This window comes from Odontesthes bonariensis, chromosome 1 (assembly GCF_027942865.1).
Source record: "Odontesthes bonariensis isolate fOdoBon6 chromosome 1, fOdoBon6.hap1, whole genome shotgun sequence".
Classification (NCBI taxonomy): Eukaryota; Metazoa; Chordata; class Actinopteri; order Atheriniformes; family Atherinopsidae; genus Odontesthes; species Odontesthes bonariensis.
In genome coordinates, this window is record NC_134506.1 from 5022345 (window position 1) to 5042654 (window position 20310).

Here is a 20310-nt window from a genome sequence, read left to right on the forward strand (position 1 = left end):
GCTGACCATGCTAAAAAAAAAAGGTGAATAATTCAATTTTAGCAGTAAAAAACTGTTGCTAAGGTATTGGTTGAAGGAATTTTGATGTTTAAAAAGAAATTAATGAAATGATTTGAAGCTGATTGAAAAAAGGCAGAATTGTTTAAATGGCCAAAAAAATGTCAGAAGTGTCAGCAAAGAAAAGCTGAAGGGTTAAAAAAAAAAAAACAGAAGGATTTCAAGCAGAATGAAAATAAGTGAAATTGGAACCTTAAATTGAATTTTAAAAGTGCAGAAGTGACAGCTGAAGACCATTTCAAGACAGACATGAACAGTTCTCATGAAAAAGGTCAAAAGGTTAAATGGATGATATCTTAAATGGGAAACAGAAGAAAGAAAGAAATGGTTTAATTCAAAGCAGCTGATTTCAGGGTGTATACAGGTATAAACAAGTTAAATTTAAGACTTTTTAATACCACTTCTAAATGAAATTTAAGACCAAACGTACGATGGAAATACCAAGTAAACACACTGACAGTATGGTAAAATGACAATTGAGTTTAAGAACATCGGCTAAATATGTGTCATGCGAAAAGATCACAAAAATATCACTCTCCTAAATTAAATTTATTACAATATTTTCAGAACATTCCCATGAACAAATGCTTATAAAATCAAGTAAATATATATTAAAAAAAAAAATACTTCTCCTTTAGAGCAAAAAGAAAAATACACAAATATTTAAGACCCATGCAATCTGAATTTAAGACAATTTAATACTTTTTAAGGTCTTATTTTCAGGAAAATTGATTTACGACTTTTTAAGACTTTATAAGGACCCGCGGCCATCCTGGATTTGAACAATGGGCTGGAATGAAATAGGCTCACATTTTACTTCAAGATTGAAGAAACACCCCAGCCTCCCTTTGCTTGGCCTCGTAGACCATTTTGTAAAAGTTAAATTTCAGATCCTGTCTGGTCTTTGCAGACAGGGGGCGGATCTCCTCCAGGAGGCTTTTAAAAAAAAGCGCATCTGCATCCTCAACTACCGGAGGTGGGGGAGCAGGCCTCCTCGCAATTGCCTCCATCACCTGCAGCATTCTCTCCTGCAGGTTCTCCCCCTCCTCAGCAGGCTCCTGCCGCTGTCTCTTCCTCGCCCCCTGTCCCTGCCCCTGCACCTGCTGCTGTTGCGGAGGCGGCGGCTGCGGCGGCTGCTCCCTCTGGCCCTGCGTGTCCTGCCCATTTCCCTCCTTTTCCTCACTTTCGTCCCCCTCCATGTTGGAGGACGTCTTCCGGTCCTCCATAAAGGGGACCACAAAGGCCATCAAAGTGAGATAACGCCACTGCCTCCTGGGACCCCCCTCAGCTCCACTCCTCCTCCTGTCTCTCTCCTTCTTCCTCTTCTTCCTCTCCTTCCTCAACGTGTCCCTCAAACCCTTCCATTTCTTTTTACATTCTTCAGCTAACAAACAGATACAAACAGAAAATGTAATGTAAGTAAAATGTAGGCCTACAGAACGCAAATGACAACTGACACACCATAAAACACTTCATAAAACGCTGTTCTTTACTCATCGTACACACATACTATATCATTTTCAGCAAGCATGCCAGGCTGTACTCGGATTTTTGAGATCTATAGCAAATTCACATCAGTAACATTAAACAACATACACGTGCATGTTCTACATTAAAATTAATTAAATAAAAAAAAAACGATTAGTACCGATTAACACCACCTTGCATCAGTACTTTGCTTTTAATAAAGGAGAATGCGTTGACAAAAGAATGCAAAGTATGCGTAGACAAAAGCTGACGGCAAACTACGTGGCGCGAAATGAATAAATCGTTTCATCAAAAACAAAAATAGCGCAAAAACAAACTCACCACTCCACTCTCCAACCACCTCACTAACTCTCAACCATGCGTCGTGTTTTTTGTTGTTATCCCGATACGCAAATGTTGTGGGGTTGTACAATATTTCGTGGGCGGACACCGCGGCGATTAATTTTTCTGTAGCCATGTTTACAGGACGTAGGAACTAGGAAACAAAGTTTACACGTCTGTTTCCGCGAACCCCGCGGATTGTCGGACCCCTACAATCTGTGGATTGTCATTGGTTTTCGCCGAACTGCGTCATAGCTCATTACCATAATGTTAGCTTGAGTTTAATCATAGAAATAGATTTGTGTGCTTTCCTTTGTGTGCTTCGTTGTGATTGTCAACCCCGCCTCTGATTGGTTCCACCTGTGTCCCCCTACCTCATGTTCAAATAGTCTTTGTCTCCCTTGTCTTGTTGTCAGTTCGTCTTGTTCAGTCCAAGTTAAGTGTAAGCTTGAGTGACCTTCCAGTCTTCAGGAATTATCGTGTTTCAAGTCTAGTTTGAATTATTATCATCATCCTCTTTGAGAGCGTCTTTTGTTTTTGGAGAATAAATACTTGTATTGGATTACCTCGTCTTCTGAGTCGTGCAATTGGGTCCATCTGGACTGTGTCTCAGGTCGTGACATATGGCTGTCATCCACTAACATCCCTCTCTGCACTGAATCCATAAAGCTGTCACTTCGTTTCATAGGGCCCCTTAAGAACAAAAGATTCATCAGCCCCACTGCAGTCTGATTAAAACTCCCTCGCACCATGAAAATTCTCAGACTCTCAGATTAAACCGGTCTGACCTTTAAAACCACTGCAAATCATCACACCTCATGTTTGTGCCTGGCTGTTTCCTCAGTAGACAATACTAAAGCTTTTTTACTTTGACATTACAGTGATCTCTCATTTTTTATAACTGCTGACATACCTTCTGCGTTTCTCTACAGAAACATTGGAGGAATTCTTTGATTTGACCTTTTGTCTGTCAAACCTTTGCAGAATATAATGCACAAAGCATTGAATTCATGTTAAATGTATAACTTTTTGCAGGGAAATGTGTAGTAAGACCAAATCCCAGTACAATAAATTTGTCTTTCCATAAACTCCCTTCCAAGCCACTTTTTCTGAAGTAATGAAAAAGAGTGGTTATTTGACATGGTAACATAAATCAGGAGACTACCTACAATGGGTTTTGTTTAGTGTCGTGGGCACATATTATAAATCCAATGTCCAGTACCTTGTGAAGCAGATATGGTGCATTGTATGTTTGCTGACAGTAGGGGGTACACTTCTCTGTCTGATCAGTGAGTTCATGTACCATAAACTTAAGTACACTTTGCTTATGAAACTTTGATTGTTGCAGAGATTGTTACAGGTCATGAATTCAGTTTCAGGAAGGCTACTCTGTCCATTGTCAAGATTCTTTCCTGATTCTCATAAGCCCAGACTCCAGGTCACCATGTTGGTCACTATGTTTCATAACAATTCACATAAAGTCAGCTGTTGCTTAGAGGTATTAAGGCTGCAAAAATATCTTTGCATTCTTGGGAATGGGACCATATGGGTCATAAAAAAACAAAATCAAATCATGTAATCATAAAATTTTGATATTAATCATTATTGATGCAGATAAACACTGTAGTAGCTAAGTAGAATCATTTCATAATTTCAAAATGCCAATCTTTGAATATTGGATCATAAGTAATCTCGAACTACAAGTTGGAGTTATAAGATACTGCCTATCTTCGACCTAAATTATGAGCAAATGTCATCAGTATTATTAGATCTTAGATCTAAGCCCATACATCATGCCACACATAAAACAACAGAAATACGACCCTTATTGTCAAAGGCTGTGTAGCGCTATCTACGACGAGTAAATTGAACTGTGTGTAAATGGTAGCTTTCACTAAGCACACTGAGAATACAATAGGGACCAGAAATACAAGCTAACACTGACAGCTGACTAAAGAGCCAGCTATTTTTAGACCATTCTCTGTGTAATACACAGCTTCCTGTTACATTTTAGAGCAAATGGCACAGATATTTAAACTGATGTCTTTTGCATTAGCATCACAATAGGCAAAGTTGATGCTTTTTTAATTACAGCTTCAGGCTTTTCAGAGTCACAGAGAAGCTGGAGCTTATCTCAGCTGCCACAAGGTGAGAGGAAGGACAGGTTGACAGGCCATCACAGCCATACATGCTCACCCTCACTTCAACAATCAATTTAGAATCACCAATTAACCTAACGAACATGGATATCTTTAGGACTGTGGGAAGAAGCCAGAGTAACCGGGGAGAACCCAAGCATACACAGGGAGAACATACAAAGTCCACAAAGAAAGACTCCAGCCATGATTCGAACTGGGAACCTTTATGGTAACATTTCCCATTTGAAAATATGCCTAAGGGAGTATGATTAAATGTATTCTCTCTTTTTCTCCAAGAAGAACAATTTTTTTTCGATATGATTACATTTTGAAATCTCTTAAAATAAAGACGAAATGCTTTTGTCCGAGAAGTTCAGTGCAATGTTTGAAGGTGACGTAAGTCAAAACCATAACGTTGCACAATTTACTTCTTGTTTATCTGAAATCTGATGGTTTAAACTAAGAGATCTCTTACTTTCCTATGGTCTGCAGTTTAGATACTACTTTCATGTGTAGCTGCATAAACATTTTATTATGAAAAATACGATCAGTTAACAAGCACTTTTAAGGTATCCAAAATAAAGGTACTAAATATAAAAAAAGGGTCCCTTCAATTTCTATGGAATTGTACATTGAATTTCTTCTTGCATTCTTGCATTAGTTTTTAATTGAATTGATTAATTGTATTTAAATAATGTCACTTGTCAAGATGAAATATTGTTTAAAATCCTAATCTCGTACTCTGTTAGAAAATCGTAAAGTTAACGTAGCTGATTATTACTTAAGATGCCATCATAAACATACCCATACGTGTTGTTTTGGGGTACGATATTTTTACATTTTGGGCCTTGAACACTAATGTTTGGGAAAAAATCATAGTCATGTTGACTTCATCTAGAATGTGTCCATGAAAAATGGCTTTCTGTTTTGGCATATATGTAATCCAGTCAACATAGCACAGTTTGAAGACTTAGAAGCAGCACACTGTTTCTTCCTAAGTGTAAAGGGGGAAGTTTAAAGGGAAAAAATTGCACCTGAATGCCTCATTAAATCAACCAGTAACCATGAGGATATTCTTATGTCAGGGACAGGTGTTTTCTTTCTGAAACACTTGAATCATGTCTTTATATTATGCAGCGTATCTTTCCCAAAAGGAATTTAGTCAAACAGGTTTGACACCACAGTCAAAGCTGTGGCTCATTGTCATTGAGTCTAAACAATAGCGTTCTAAAAATATGTCTATGTGGAGTACTGACGTTCACTCTGTGGAAAAGAAAATAAGAGCGTAAACCTATTTTAGACCTTGTAGCACCCACAGTTGCAGATATGCAACGAGCTTTTTATTTATTTACATTATATTTTTATTTACATTACATTATTTGATTTTTTAATTTACATACATTATTTACATTCATGTGTAATATTTTTTTACATTGCATTTTATGTTGTCACAGCAATCATTTTCTTGGGTCAGTGAATTACACTCGGCTTTGCGGTGGTCTGTTCTAGTTCGTTCTGGTCTCGTTTGGTGTGGTCTGCTTTGTCCACCTTTCACAGCGGTAATGGGAGGTCAGGTCTCCAAATTGTATTATTACAAAATTAATCAGGAAAGCCCACAGTTGCAAATATGCAACATTGCCTAAAATGATCAAAAATAGCCCAATTCCAAAAATTCTAAAAATATTGGTTTATTCCCACCCAAAAAAAAGAGCCAAAATTATATTTTTCAATGATTATTTATATGCTTGGGTGCTACAATGTTAAAGGATAAAAAGGTGTGTGGAAAGGGGGATTTTTTCTGAATTTTACCCCATCACAAGGTTGATGAGGGAAAAGGGGAAGTTCCAGAGTTGTGGTGATTCATCTTTATTTACCAAGGTATCGCGACTGTGACAATTTAACATAATTCCAACCATGAACCACCACACCCAGTAAATGATAAACACACCACTGACAAACAACAGGAAAAGACAGATTCAGTGATTAAACCAAAGACCCTCCATTCAGCTGAGCTGAGATGGCTTTTCAGTGTCATCTACAAAACGAGTTTAATTCCTCAACATTTCCTGCTTTGCTTTGTAATATATCTATTCTATTCACTGTAAAACACGCTCTATACATTTCTGTTTTTTTTTTAAATAAATGCCTGCAGAGTGATAACTTCAGTCCTAATACTGTGTGCCTTTTTGATCACGACCCAAATGAATAACATCCAGTAGCTTAGTTCAGTTTTATTGGTTTGGTTTTTCATCATTGTGTAACATTTTGTTCAGAGTGCACAAATGAAAATAATTGAATCCCTAAACAATTTTAAGAACACATATCAATACTGAAGACTGATAAGATAAATATAGTTATCTAATACAGACTAATTGAATGAATTGCTAGAGATAATCAGACTATTGGTCTTTAAAACTTATTTGTAACAGCAGGAAATGTGGAGATACGTTACAGTCTACACGTCAGTTCTGTTAAGAGACTGGGGGAAAAAGTATACTATATATCAAATATATCAATATGGTAGACGTTTTTTTTACTGTAATTATATTTTTCTCTAAATATTGTTGATTCCATGGACAATCAACTTCTTCACAGTTAGAAATAAGATGTACTTTGTTTTTTGAGTTTATGCAATAAAGTAGGTTAATATGTCATTTGTCAAGTACATTTTCAAGTATAGTAACTAGATGTTAGTAACCAGGTGTTCCAGTCTGGTTACTAACTCTCAGCTAAATAAAACTGGTATCATCATGGACATTTATTTCTTGTTTCTTTTTTATTCATAATCCATTTCATAGACAAAGGTAAAACTGATTTTCAGTTCAAACTTTCACTTTACAGTTCATACATTCCTATTTAAACAAACTTTGACAAACATATTGGCGTGGTAGAGGAATTAAATCTTAATGTAGTTGGGCAAACTGCAGTCTGCCTCAAGTGTTCTATCAAAAATCAGTTTTCACAATAATGAAAGAAAAAGGAGCAACTTCCCAACAGCAGTTTTTCTACATAATATTAAAAGAACTGGGAAACAATTACACAGATAAAGACAGTTTATACAAAACATTGCCTTGCCATGTCTTGACTAGTTGAGAACTGGCTCAGACTTCATATAGCTGCACAGTATTGCGTCAGTATATGCTGGTACAATGAGTCCATGTTCAAGGTCAAACGTCTGGTACCAGGTTTTGTCTGAGCACCCTCAATGTGTCTCTGTTTAAAGCTTAATATGCTCTGGTTTGAGATAAACGTGTGGACCAGGACTCTGGCCACCTGCTGGGGTCATGATGCTGATCATTTTCCTCTGCCTCCTCCTCTTCACTGGACCCCTCCACCTCATCTTCATCTGAACTTGTCTTGCCGGTGCTGTCCCCCCTCAGACGGATCTTTTCTTGGGTTTCTCCCTCTGAACTTAGAAGACTGGAGAAACACATGGTGCATACCCTTAACTGCTTAGTAGGGTGAATGTGTCCGACCACGGCTCTGTCCTTGGAACAGGCCCCACAGACCACAAAGCCGCACTTTCGACAGTGATGTCGACGCTGGGTCACAGTAAACTTGCCGGAACAACGCATGCAGATGGCAGAGGCCCGGTCAGGGATCCAGCTAACTGCAAAAATTGTCCTGAGACTGCGGTTGCTCTTCCGTAGCAGTCGGACCTGACAATCTTTTATATGTTCAATCCAGGCTTGCTTCTCTTCGAACGAAGCAGCTGCTACGTAGAAAGACTTTCGTGGGGTGCGAATCAACCACTGGTTCTCCATTTTATTGCCATCCTCCAGGTCCTCCAGCAGGATGTCCTCTGAAATCAAATTTGAAAGAAAAGATATATTAGGGCACGCAAGTCATGACAGGAGCGTGAGCATGTGCTGAAGGCATGTCAAGATGAGTTTGCCACAACAGAACATCTGAAAAAGCTCTGTAGTGTTACAGCTGAACAAGAGCATAGACAGTTGGCAGCGAATGCATTCACTTGGCTTCGTCTTATCCTCATCAGCTAACACACAGTGTCTAATGGATTTTTGATGCAGTTTTCTTTTCTAGTTGGATGAAGTGCTCTGCAGAAGAGGAGTTACTCACCTAAAGGGATGATCTGCTGCTTTTTGTACCATCTGCCGTTCAGAATGATGCTGCCGTACACAAGCACATCATTAAAGAGGAAAAAGATTTTAGGCTGTGGCCCCCGGCGGCTCTGCTTCTTTAGCCTGCCTTCTCCAATCAGAACCCGTTCTGCCTGAAACAGCGTCTTTCCTGTTGGTCCAAATGAGTTCTCAATAGCCTGGATCCGTTCACGATTCTCCTGAGCAAATGCCAACCGTTCCGTCATGGTCCCTATCTGACAAGTCAACAGGAGTGTTTATGCTGCAGCTGTCAGAGAGGTTTTGCTGATTGCTTGTTGATAGGCCCTTATGGTATGATATCTTGTGTTTCTTTCGCCTTTATAAGAAGACAAGGAGCTCTGCAGAGGTATTTATACCCTTAGCTTGCACTGACAAGATGGGGCTTTCCAAAGAGGTAGAGCTTTCAGGAACACGTTACGCAAGAAGCAAGAGAGGCGTGAGCTGAATTTGAATTCAGAGAAAAACACTACAGAAAGTCTTTGGGAGTAAATGCCCGCTTTTACAGAATACCACAAAGATTTTCAAAATCCTGCTCTTTGTTGCTGTGCAGCTAAAAATTCACTCTATTTGAGTTTTATCTATTGATCACAAAGAAAGGACTGTACTGACAACAAAAAAGATCTACTTAGACGTGGGACACAACATTCCTACCTGTGGTAGCAAGCTTGGTTCTGTGAGTCTTTCATTAAAGGAAATGTCATTTGTATTTTAGTGAAGTTTTAAATAAGTTTTACGTCAATTATTTAATTTAGCATCGAAAAAAAGGCACCGAACAAAAGCCAGGATGCCAAAACAAAAATTTGAAGAAAATGACATTCATTTGGACAGCATTGTTCCTTTTTACTGTATAAACAACCACAAATTATTCCAATTATATTGCTCCACTTTATTCAAGATGGCCAGTCGGTCAGTGCAGACCAGTCGGAAAAATACAAGATTAATGCAGCCCTGAGGATTTCAGGATTCATTCAATTATCTGTACACGTGCTTCTCATGTCAATTTGTCTGAGGCCCGTTTCTGAATGGCATAGTTCAATTCAATTCAGTTTTATTTAGAGTGTGCTAAATTACAACAAACGTCATCTCAGGACACTTCAAACATACAGGCAAATTCAAGCCAATTAAAAGCCAATTCATTGCAATGCAATCAAGAATCAAGAAACTAGCTCCACCTCCTTCACTGTTTTTCTCCTGACCCACGTCCCTGGTGTTTCCTTTTAAACTCAATGAAGATTTAGATTTTTGATTTTTTTCAAGAAGATGAATTAGAATCAATCAGTAATAATAATTAAATTCAGTTTTACTTCTATAGTGCCGAATCAAAACAAATGTCCTCTCAGGATGCTTAAAAGATACAAGACTGAAAAGATCAGATTTATTGTCGTGTAGATACAGGGAAATACACGAAACTACTCCTCCGCATTTAACCCATCCAAGATGGCACCTGTTGAACACACACATGCACATGCACAGGGTCACACACTCATAGAGACAGATGCCATACACCAGAGCGGTGGGCAGCCATTCACAGCACCCAGGGAGCATGGGGGTACGTTGCTTGCAAGGCTCTCAGATATAACAAAAACAAGCCTGAAATTCAAGATTCTGCACTATTGACTAATGAGATCTGAGGGAAACCACGCACTCCTATGTATCAAACCCTAAACAACACTGTTGTGTAAGGCTCTGTCAGTGTTAAAACCATTGGCAGGTCTAGCTCAGCAGACTGGATTAGTGGTTTGACCACTTTTCTCATCGTGGGAGTTAACAAGGAAGTCCAAGGAGCCATGACGTTTCAGTGGTTTTTACTTACAAAAATTTCTCAGACACCAGTGTTACACATTTTCTGACAGAAAACAGGAACAAGGAAGCCCTGAGTAATATTTCCTATGACAAGAGAAGTGTGCTATCACAACAAATGCCTTATCCATCCCCCACTTTTCAAAGTCAGATAAACAAAGCATTTCAAATACAAAAAATTTAACAAAAACATAACAAAACTAAAAAGTTCATTCTCTCCAAACCGAGGGTTCTTTTAAAAGATTGGGTAAACGTCAATTCTAATGAAAACAAGGATGCAGATTCATTTGCAGAAAGGTTTTAGGTTGCTCACTCTGCTCAGTAAAGCTGAACTGAACAGAAAAGTGTTTGGAAGAGACAGAATAATGCAGAGAGTTGTGTGTTATTACTGCCTTCAGACATACTGTGCCAACAGGGCAGAGGCCTTCATGCCACAGCAGCAGATGGCTGGGGAACTGATTTTTAACAAGGCCCCAATACAAAACATCAACCTGCACTTAATCTCTTGTTCTTACAGTTTAGTGTCTGGTATGAGTCGATGTCCAACACGGCTGGATCCAAGACTTGTCAGCTCAAAAGCATCTCTGCGTTATCTTACAGCCATTCAATGTCCATGTCTTTCCAACTCCATACCTTGTAATGCAGTATTCCTTGCTGAGAAAACCTTGTTTTCTCAGGATTATCAGGTTATCAGGATTATGTTCTGAGATCTCACATATCTACAGACATTATACACCGGGTAGATTAAACTGCTTGAGTATTTCCTGTGGCAAGTAAGATTATCTCTAGCCTGCAAAATTACTGGAGTATCTCTTTAAAAATAAGGTGACAGTTTGTGACCGTATGGTTGTTGTTGGAGTGCTCGAATGACCGATGGGAGCAGAGGGCGTAGGTTTAAAGTCTCTCCCGCTGCAGCACGTATGATGCTGTGGTGACACAAAGTGCCTTTAAAGGTCAATGGTCCCTTTCACTTTAAACTTCTTGGCAGAGCGTTCGCTGGCTCGCTGCTCAAACTTGCTTCCATAGATGTATGAAACGAAGCCTTTGATCTCGACGGCAAACACACTGTTCCTCTTAGGAATCACTGTCCAAAAGCAAGCAGAGGGATGTATGAAAGAAGAAAAAAGATTAGCAAATGTGTTAACAAATGTCATCGCATATAAATCAACACTGTCTATCAACATTGCAGACAGCCCATAGTTTTGTCGTTGAACATTAACAATACCAGTCTTTAATAATAATACAACCTGCTTATTGTAGGTTCTTGTAGGTAATACACATGAAATTATATTCAATCTTAAACTGATTAGTCACAGCAGGGGATCTTTTTAAACTACGTCTTCTACTTCTTCTACAAAAAGCACAGATGAAATGATTGCATTAGTGATAGCTCACTTCCTCCAACTGTGTCCAACACCAAACCAGTCTGCAGAACACCGAAACTCGTTTAACTGCATTAAGTACACTCATTCAGTTATCTACTCGCCTGATCTCTTTTGTTGTAGCAATACAAAATGTTTGCTGTTAAAAAGGTCAACATGTTCTACTGTTATGCATCTTTGTGCAAAGGTAAGACAATTTCATTAACAAAGTCAGTAAGTGCAGCTGCTGTAAGCAAAGGCTAACCATGGTTAAGGTAAGTTGTGAGTCACATCCAGGCTTCTGACCTTTCAGTTTGTCCTCTTTGGTGATGATTTTGAAGACATGTTTGAACTCTTGCACAAGAATCCCTGTAGTCCCCACGTAAGATGGACATTTAGATCGGACCACTGGAACAGTGAACACATCAAAGCGTTGTTACAGCAGGGCTTACAGACATGGACTCACTGACATTTTGTACTGGATGTTCGTTGATATTACTCTGCCACCGCTAAGAAAATAGTTCGAGCATGAACGAGCTGCCAAATAAAACACGACAGAAGCAACTTTTCGCAACGAAATTTGATATGAATTACCAGTGCACACCAGTAACCACTCCGATGAGTTGATTATTTTGGAAACGGACGTTTATGGTGCTTTTACGGACCTTTCTAGACATGCGCATGACTTGCCATTCTATCAAAATTAGGCAAATACTGTAGACAGCAGTAAACATCAAAAAAGCGGTATGGGGGGTTCTAAAACATTGCAGACGACTCAGAAAAGAGGCTTAATGTTGAAATTACCGCAGTTCCCCTTTAAAACATGGGATATTGTTACTGACTCCAGTTACTAAGATGTTAACTTCGGAGAGAATTTTAAATGCACCTGAGATGATGGCACCGTGGAAATCTGCCTTCAGAAGCTTCTGCTGCACAAACTGAGGGCTGCTGTAAAACAGCAGGAGAATGATATGAGCATTAAAAAGTAAACTAAAGTGAGCAGCTAATAAGGAAAGGCAGTGTGTGGAGCTCCAAACTACTTTACCTGGTTGGCTTTAATCCACTGCACAGGTCAACAATGTACTGTCTCCAGAGTTGATGTAAAGGCAAGAAAAGCTCATATCTGCAATTAAAATGACAATGATAATGATGCTGGGGTAATAGGAAGATCTAGAAAAGCAAAGAAACGAGGAAAATACTGACATCAGTTTTAAACAGAAAACTGAGTAACAGATTGAGTCACGGCAATGCAGAAGTTCCTAATGCTGCGTGTACACCAAGAGCGACCTACGCTACCTGGTAGCGGAGGTAGCTGGAGAAGCTTCGCTTGAGAATTTGCTTTGGTAGCTCGTGACGTCACATTTAGAATGTTCAATTTTTAAAGGCCCCGCGGCTGTGCAGCACCCCCGCGGAAAAAAACATGAGGAAAGAGAGGGCAGGGACACGAATAAACGTGTTGTTATTTACAATTTGTTATACAAGATATACATCACGTTACAAATTATGTAAAACTACATTAGGTACATCTGAGAAGAGCAGGAATAGCAGAGAAAGCTGTGAAAAATAAACTAAATTCGAAATAAAATCCGAAACAAATCCAAAATAAAACTTAATTGCAGTGAGAAAGGTATGCGTGGGGTTACTACACTATTGTATTGAAGCACTCGACACGGCAATTGCAACAGTCTCAAGATTAAAAGACTATTGTTTGGATAGGAACTAAAGTTTCCACGCCTGTTTCCGCGAACCCCGCAGATTGTCGGACCCCTACAATCTGTGGATTGTCATTGGTTTTCGCCGAAACGCGTCATAGCTCATTACCATAATGTTAGAATGAGTTTAATCGCTTGAATCCGCTCTGGTAGCGCAGTTCTCTTCGCCACTGGAGAATCCGCTCTGGTAGCCCAGGTAGCTCACCCTCCATAGAGAAATAATGATTTCCGGCGCTCAGGTAGCGTAGGTCGCTCTTGGTGTACACACAGCATAACAGTTCCCCCCTCTACTTATAGAGCACAATAAGCTTTTGAGTCATCAGACTCCTGACCAACCTCTGGTGTTCAGCTTTAATCTGGAAGATCTTCTTGGCCCTTTTCTGACGTGCATTTAGTCCTTTGGCTTTCTTGCTGTTTCTCTTCGTTTTTTCTTTCTTAGGCCTGGTGTAGCCCAGGATCACAGCCTTGTGAGCTAGCATGCTCTTCAAATCGTGGCGCCAAGGCTGCCGAATGCTGCTCTTCAGGAATGCCTCGGTGAACGCTGCTGCCTTAGAGCTGCTCTGAGGCTGGAAACAAGACAATATATTCTGCACAGAATTCTAAATGAAGGCCAGTCTGGTCAAACTCTGGCCGTTTCTCAATACCCAAGTACGCAAGTCTGTACTCGTGTGCTTACAAGTATGGACTTTTCAGAAGTACGGACTTCTGAGCACACAAGTACGCTCATTGTGCATTTGGAATGGAAGCGTACTTCCATTCCAAATGGAAGTAAGTTGACGTTGCCGCCAAAAAGTTTTAGATTTTTCTGCTGCCACTCTGCTTGATGCCCTTGTGCGTTTTGAACAGCAAAAAAAAAAAAAATCAAACTTTTAGAAAATACTGAAAATGGTCCGAGCTGTGGTTGCAGCTGCTGCTGTTGGAGTGCTTTATTTCAAAGCTGAAGAGGAAGCGGTGAAGCTGAGGAGGGAGATACGGGAGCGAAGAGCCAAGATGCGGAGGAGGAGCAGGCGAATAGCATCATCGCTCGTGCCGCACTGCTTTCTAGGATAGCAAGCTGTCTGAAGTTTTCCCAAGTCACCATAGAAGCAAACTGGATAAAATGGGCAGAGCAAGCACACATCCGGGAATGTGGAACTTCCTTTACTGGATGCGTACTTTGAATTGGAACAGTACTTGGTCCTTCAGTGATGACGTTTCAGAAGTACACGAGTACGCAAGTAAAGACAAGTACGCATATTGAGAAACGGCCTCTGAGTTTAGTGGAGCTTGTTTGAATGGAATATTAATAAAATAAAAACAACAAAAGGAAATATATGAGTTGGCAATGTCAACATTTTCCATTACTGGAAGGTGTGCTGGATGTAAAACATGCATCAAGCATGTTTTACAAATCAACAATAACTGCTTTAGACTTAATCTGTCATCGTGCTGCAGTTTATTTCCCAACACACACTCAGTCTGCTTTTATAAATACAAATCTGTAGAAAGCTTCTACAACCATTTTCAGGATTGTTTCAAAATCATTTTATGGATACAATGTCAGTTCATAGTGAAAATTCCCCTTTTCAGAATCTAATGTTTTGTTACTTTCGACCAATAACCCAAAATGGCCTGTCGTTTTAGTTCCCCTGCTTAGAGCACAAAGTAGAGAGAAAATAAATAAATAAGTAAAGGAAAACAGAGAGAAAACTTATTTTAGTTAGTTTTGCTTAAAAAGAAAAATCAAACATAACAAGATGGCTATGAAAATAGTTGGATAGGATTCACATGTTGACAAGTCAAAGTGATCATAGCCAGGCCCTAAATCTCATGTGATTTTCTGTAAAGCTACGTTTTGGGATTATTTGAGGTGATACAGAATATGTGGATTATGAAATGCACAGTAACACTGCATAACATATCTGCTGAAGAGCGTCTGCTTACCTCAACACCAAGAACTTTAACCATCTCTCGAGGAATTGTGGATCGAACAAGTGATTCTGTTGAAACAAACAAATCTGGTATCAGACACGACACGGAACTGGCCATTACAGGAGGTAAAGAGCAGCAAGCTGCCACAACAAGATAAATAATATTATTTTAGTAGTTATAAACTATTATCTTAACTGCTTCGACATTCTATGTTCAGTTTAAGTGAAGGGTTAGGGCTACATTTAGAAGTAGCAAGGTGATAACATTTGCTAAATAAATGATGCACAGAGTGATGTGTGACCATATCAGCAAAATGTTACTGACTTCTTACTTACACATATAGTGTAATAATATTACATAAGTGACGATTGACAGCAAATTCTAATTTATATTTTAAAGTGTCCCATTAAATTTTGATCATGTCTGAATATGTATATCATGTGACTGAGTTGACGGGTCCTTTTGTAAATTTGTAAAATGTAGAACAACACAATGAATGATTTAACCTTTAAATGTCTGCTTTACAAAGAAAAATGGTTCTGTGGCGGTGATTGCTTCACAGGCTCAGATCCATTTCTTCTGAAAACCGTTAACCAAATTAAAACTCTTCCATGCAGTCTATATATAGACAAGATCCAAAAGTGTAGCTGCCCTCTCAAGGCCCAAGCTCACTGAAGATGGACAGGGATGTAGTGGACTGTGTTCTGCGGTCTTACTTTGGATTGGAATTATTTATCTGACTATAAAGGCCTCTCATATTATTCTGCTAACAGGTTTGAGGATAAAAAGTCACCTGAGAGCTGGGGAAAGACAATGAGAATGACCGTATGTGTTTGTGTGCTAATCCAGAAATGTTCTCCCTATAAGAAAAAGTAGATTTGTTTTAGGACAGTAGGACAATAGCCGCTTTCGGACTGTAGGAACCATTGGCAGTTCTAATAACCTTTTAATCCGCGGGGCCGTTTTCTCCCGTGTTCGGACATACAGGAACTCGGGGCTTTCTCCCTTAGTTCCTATAACTATTTAGCTCCTTCTCCGAGGTCGGGTCTTTTCATAGTTCTTATAGAACGATCTGACGGAGGTGTGTGGTGGTCGGTAGCTACGCCCCATGTCATGCTATCACGGCTGAAATGTTATACTCTTACAACACAGACACAACCAGCGGGTGTTTAATAAGTTAAACTTACACTGGTCTCATTTGTCTGCAGCGCTCTGCTCTCCTTTCTTCCTTCATGAAATGAAAAAGTATCTCCTGACTCTCTCTGTGAGCTTTTCCAGCCTCGATATTAGACGCCTGATGTGATTGTCCATGATTAATATCACCATCATGCAGACCATAAACACAGTGGCCTCCCCACTCTCCATATTAGCTTCTTGGTGGTGTTTTTCTACTCTCATTACTTTTACCGTTTTGTTTTGTGTTTGAATGTAGCGCTAAACGGCTAACGGCTAACACGTCACTGAAGCAGACGGCTGCGCGCGGCGCATCAGTCCCTATCAGGTCCCGACTCATGTGCGAATGCAGACTGAAACAGTTCCGCTGGGGAAGGACAGTTATCAGAACGAAATTCGAGGAGGGTAGTTCTGATAACTACTTTCTTAGAATGGTCTGTCCGAAAGCGGCTAATGACACTGATGGCAGCTAGGAACTAACTATTACCATGATAACTAGGGCTGTAGCGATACACTAATCTCACGATACACGATATCCAGCCAATGATACGATACGATACGACTCGATTCAATACAACTCGATATGATTCCATACGACTCGATTCCATACGACACGATTCGATACACTTAGATCATTTTCCGGGGGGAAAAAAGGGACAGTGCGATTTGACATGAATCGTCGCTGATTGGATTGGTGGTCCAACCTTTGAACCGGAAGGACAACACAGCCAGACAAACACAAACAAACGAACATGTCACAAACGCGAGAGCTGTGCACTTTATATAACATTTTTATGAACTAATTTATCACTGTTTTGTATAATGTGACCCCCTGGCATTGTATTGTATTACCTTAATGTTCTGTGTTTTCAATAATTGTAACGTCTGACTTTTCAATAAAGTTTGCTTTTAAAAAAAAAGAATTAAAATTAAATTAAAAAAAAAAATCGATACTTGCGGCTGAAAAATCAATACTTTATCGGGAAACGAAATATCGATATGTATCGCAGTATCGATAAAATTGATATAGAAATTTTACAATTCTGAAGTTACATAAAAGAGGTTTTCTTACATGACACTGTGACTGCCACACATGTAATCCAACACCTAGATTTACAGTAAAGCCACATGGAAACCAAACTGTCCATATGAAATAAGAAGCGCCAGAACAACTGTCAGAGAGACCAAAAAGAAGGCAAACCCGCCTGATGAGCCCCTGCAGTCTGCAGGGCTGTCTGTGCTGGGCTTTTCTGCCACTCTACTGAACAACAAACATCATCATTAAAAGTGTTATATAAGAAAAACTCTTTCTACAGCTGCTACATTTAACGTTAAAGGAGGTCATTCATCTTCTTTACTTAAATTGTTTAACTGACAAAGAACATACAAAAGAAAAGCAGAACTAGAAAGCTGCAAGCAGCTGTGAGCGGGACCGAGGTGTGCGTACGTTGGATGTGCGCACGTTGGGGCATGCGCTGGATGCCGTAGTCGCGCAGCTCTGCCCAAGCGCACGATTTCCATTGCGTACGTACGAGCAAGCAATAACCCCAATGCAAAGGGGTTTTTGAAAATTTCTAGGGGGCGCCACTGAGCCATTTGCTCCGCCCACACACAATACCCTTTACATACGTACGAGGTCATCAGGGTGGACGTGTGTACCAAGTTTCATAACTTTACGATGATGATAAGGCTTTCATATTACAAACGCCATCACACGATTTTCACCTCTGGCCACGCCCACACCGTTCAGAGTTTGGAAAAGTTTCTCCATGAAGTTTTGCCCTCATGTCTTAAGAGTAACCTGGCCAAGTTTGAAGATTTTAGCATGAAATATATAGGAGGAGTTTGATCAAATAAGAGGTGTGGAAAAAAAATGAAGTTTCCGACCACCATTAGGTGGCGCTGTAGGTGGATATCACTTTTTTGTATGTGCACGTTCAGGCTGGGTCCAGCATTCACCGTATGAAGTTTTGGACAGATTGGATAATGTATGTGGGAGTTATAAGCGACTTAATTTTTCATGGCGCGTCATAAATTTGAGGCGTCGCCACGGCCACGCCCTTTAAGTTTTGAAAAAGTTCGCCAATGATTTTTTCGGCCCATATCCTAAGAGTAGCCTTGCCAAGTTTGAAGCATTTAGCATTAAATATGTAGGAGGAGTTTGATCAAATGCGAGGTGTGGAAAAAAAAAAAGACATTTCCAACCACCAGCAGGTGGCGCTGTAGGTGGATGTCACTATTTTATATGTACACATTCAGGCTGGGTCCAGCATTCACCGTATGAAGTTTGGGACAGATTGGATAATGTTTGTGGGAGTTATAAGCGACTTCATTTTTTATGGCGAGTCATAAATTTGAGGCGTCGCCACGGCCACGCCCTTTGAGGTTTGAAAAAGTTGATCAATGATTTTTTCCCCCCATGTCTTAAGAGTAACCTGGCAAAGTTTGAAGCTTGTAGCATGAAATCTGTAGGAGGAGTTTGATAAAATGCGAGGTGTGGAAAAAAAAAGAAATTTCCAACCACCAGCAGGTGGCGCTATAGGTGGATGTCACTATTTTATATGTGCGCGTTCAGGCTGGGTCCAGCAATCACCGGTTGAACTTTGGGAAAGATTGGATTATGTATGTGGAAGTTATAAGCAACTTAATTTTTCGTGGCGAGTGATGGCGAGTCATCAAACTTTGAGGCGTCGCCACGGCCACGCCCTTTAAGTTTTGAAAAAGTTGGCCAATGAATTTTTCCCTCCATGTCTTAAGAGTAACCTGGCCAAGTTTGAAGTCTGTAGCATTAAATCTGTAGGACAAGTTCGATCTTATACAAGGTGTGGAATCGGTCAAAAATGGCACGAAAACGCACTTTCCATCCAAAATGGCCGACTTCCTGTGGACGTGGGACCATGGCGGCCTGAGACTTTTTTGTGCGTCTTGGCATGATGAATGAGTGTACCGAATTTCGTCGTCCTCCGCGAAACTAACCCCATTGCGGGCACCATTTTTAACCATCGTAGGGGGCGCTACAGAGTCAATGAGCGACTCCCAAAACTATAAAGTTTAGATTCTTTCATGTCGTCGACTGGCAGGTGGCGCTCGCAAAATTTCAAGAGTTTTCGCATACCTTTTGCAAAGAATAAGAAAGAAAGAAAGAAAGAAAGAAAGAAAGAATAATAATAAACCTTACAGATACAATAGGGTCCTTGCAGTTTCACTGCTCGGTCCCTAATAAAAGGATAAATGATTAAAGGACAACTGCTCCTCTTATTACTCTGCAAGACTAGTGTTCTTTTCTAACATTGGACCAGTTCTGCACAGTTTTTATCACCAGTTTGTAATATATGTGAGGGGAATTTCCTTTCCTCCTCACCATGTCCAGCTGTCATTGCTCTGGTGTGGTGTGATGAACCCGTTTCTTTTTAAGCATTATATGTTGTAAGACTTTCACCTTCGACTGCTGCCTACATCATAATTAAAAAATATAAAGATATTTAAAGCCCAACAATCACATGTTTTGATGCTTTGGGACTATTTTCTTTGTCGAACGTAGTTCAAGTCACAACTATAGGCAACAATTTACAGTTACATCAGGGAATGAGAGAGATCAAAACTGCTAAGTTTATTTATTTATTTTATTATCTCGGAGTTTTCCCACGTGGTAAACTGACCACAAAATAACCTTTATGAGAGAAATAAGGCACAGCTGTGAGACACAGTCCACGAATTGTGTTGACGCTAACTCCGTAAAAGAAAAAGCCGTGACTTTACCTCCCTCTCCCAAACACTTACCATCCATCATGAGTGTTTCTGATAATGTATCTAAATTGGAGACTCTTTGGGGGTCCAACAAAGTAAAATAACATTAAAATGTTTTCAATAAATGTGCCACTCTCTTCCTTCCTGTCCTTCTTCTTTTTGTTTAATTTTTCCGGTGGCTTGCTCTTTGAAATGTCGCACTACTGCCACCTTGTGGATGTAGTTACCTCCTACAGTGACTCTACAGTAGACTCCCGCACAGACCGTACATGTACACAAAGGATAACCTCCCTCGTGAGTAATGTGAATGTCTTTGTGCTTTTGCTGCCACTGTCAGTGTCTGCAGATTTTTGGTTCCGTTTGTGTTATTTTTGTTATTCAGATTTCAGGATTTCTGTGTCCAGTTCCCATTGGATCTCTATTTCATGCCCTGTACTCTTGTTTCATTTCATCAGTTTGTTTCCTTGTTCTCAGTTACTCC

General features: G+C 39.9%; 2 protein-coding genes and 1 pseudogene across 2 annotated transcripts; all 3 read right to left on the reverse strand.

Moving 5' to 3' along the window:
- Nucleotides 1-591: 591 nt before the first annotated feature.
- LOC142380757 (uncharacterized) lies at nt 592-2054 on the reverse strand. Its single transcript, XM_075466697.1, has 2 exons — nt 1867-2054; nt 592-1441 (listed from the first exon to the last, which is right to left on the reverse strand). The coding sequence occupies exons 1-2, from the start codon at nt 2000-2002 to the stop codon at nt 876-878; spliced, it is 702 nt and encodes a 233-aa protein (XP_075322812.1). The 5' UTR covers nt 2003-2054; the 3' UTR covers nt 592-875.
- A 3667-nt stretch (nt 2055-5721) lies between these two features.
- On the reverse strand, nt 5722-9826 carry LOC142380368 (pleckstrin homology domain-containing family F member 2-like; annotated as a pseudogene).
- An 87-nt stretch (nt 9827-9913) lies between these two features.
- On the reverse strand, nt 9914-20000 carry pop4 (POP4 homolog, ribonuclease P/MRP subunit). Its single transcript, XM_075466819.1, has 7 exons — nt 19863-20000; nt 14922-14977; nt 13335-13564; nt 12332-12409; nt 12173-12234; nt 11593-11694; nt 9914-11009 (listed from the first exon to the last, which is right to left on the reverse strand). Exons 1-7 carry the CDS (start codon nt 19870-19872, stop codon nt 10873-10875), a joined length of 675 nt encoding a protein of 224 aa, XP_075322934.1. The 5' UTR covers nt 19873-20000; the 3' UTR covers nt 9914-10872.
- Nucleotides 20001-20310: the final 310 nt, after the last annotated feature.

Bases quoted from the DNA above. Each gene is read 5' to 3' on its own strand.
- pop4 (XM_075466819.1), bottom strand. The intron at 13,565-14,921 runs GTAAGCAGACGC...TCTTGTTTCCAG, and splicing joins TTAAAGTTCTTGGTGTTGAG to CCTCAGAGCAGCTCTAAGGC. The intron at 11,010-11,592 runs GTCAGAAGCCTG...GCTTTTGGACAG, and splicing joins CAAAGAGGACAAACTGAAAG to TGATTCCTAAGAGGAACAGT.
- LOC142380757 (XM_075466697.1), bottom strand. From the start codon at position 2,002: ATGGCTACAGAAAAATTAATCGCCGCGGTGTCCGCCCACGAAATATTG. The intron at 1,442-1,866 runs GTGAGTTTGTTT...TCTGTTTGTTAG, and splicing joins GGTGGTTGGAGAGTGGAGTG to CTGAAGAATGTAAAAAGAAA.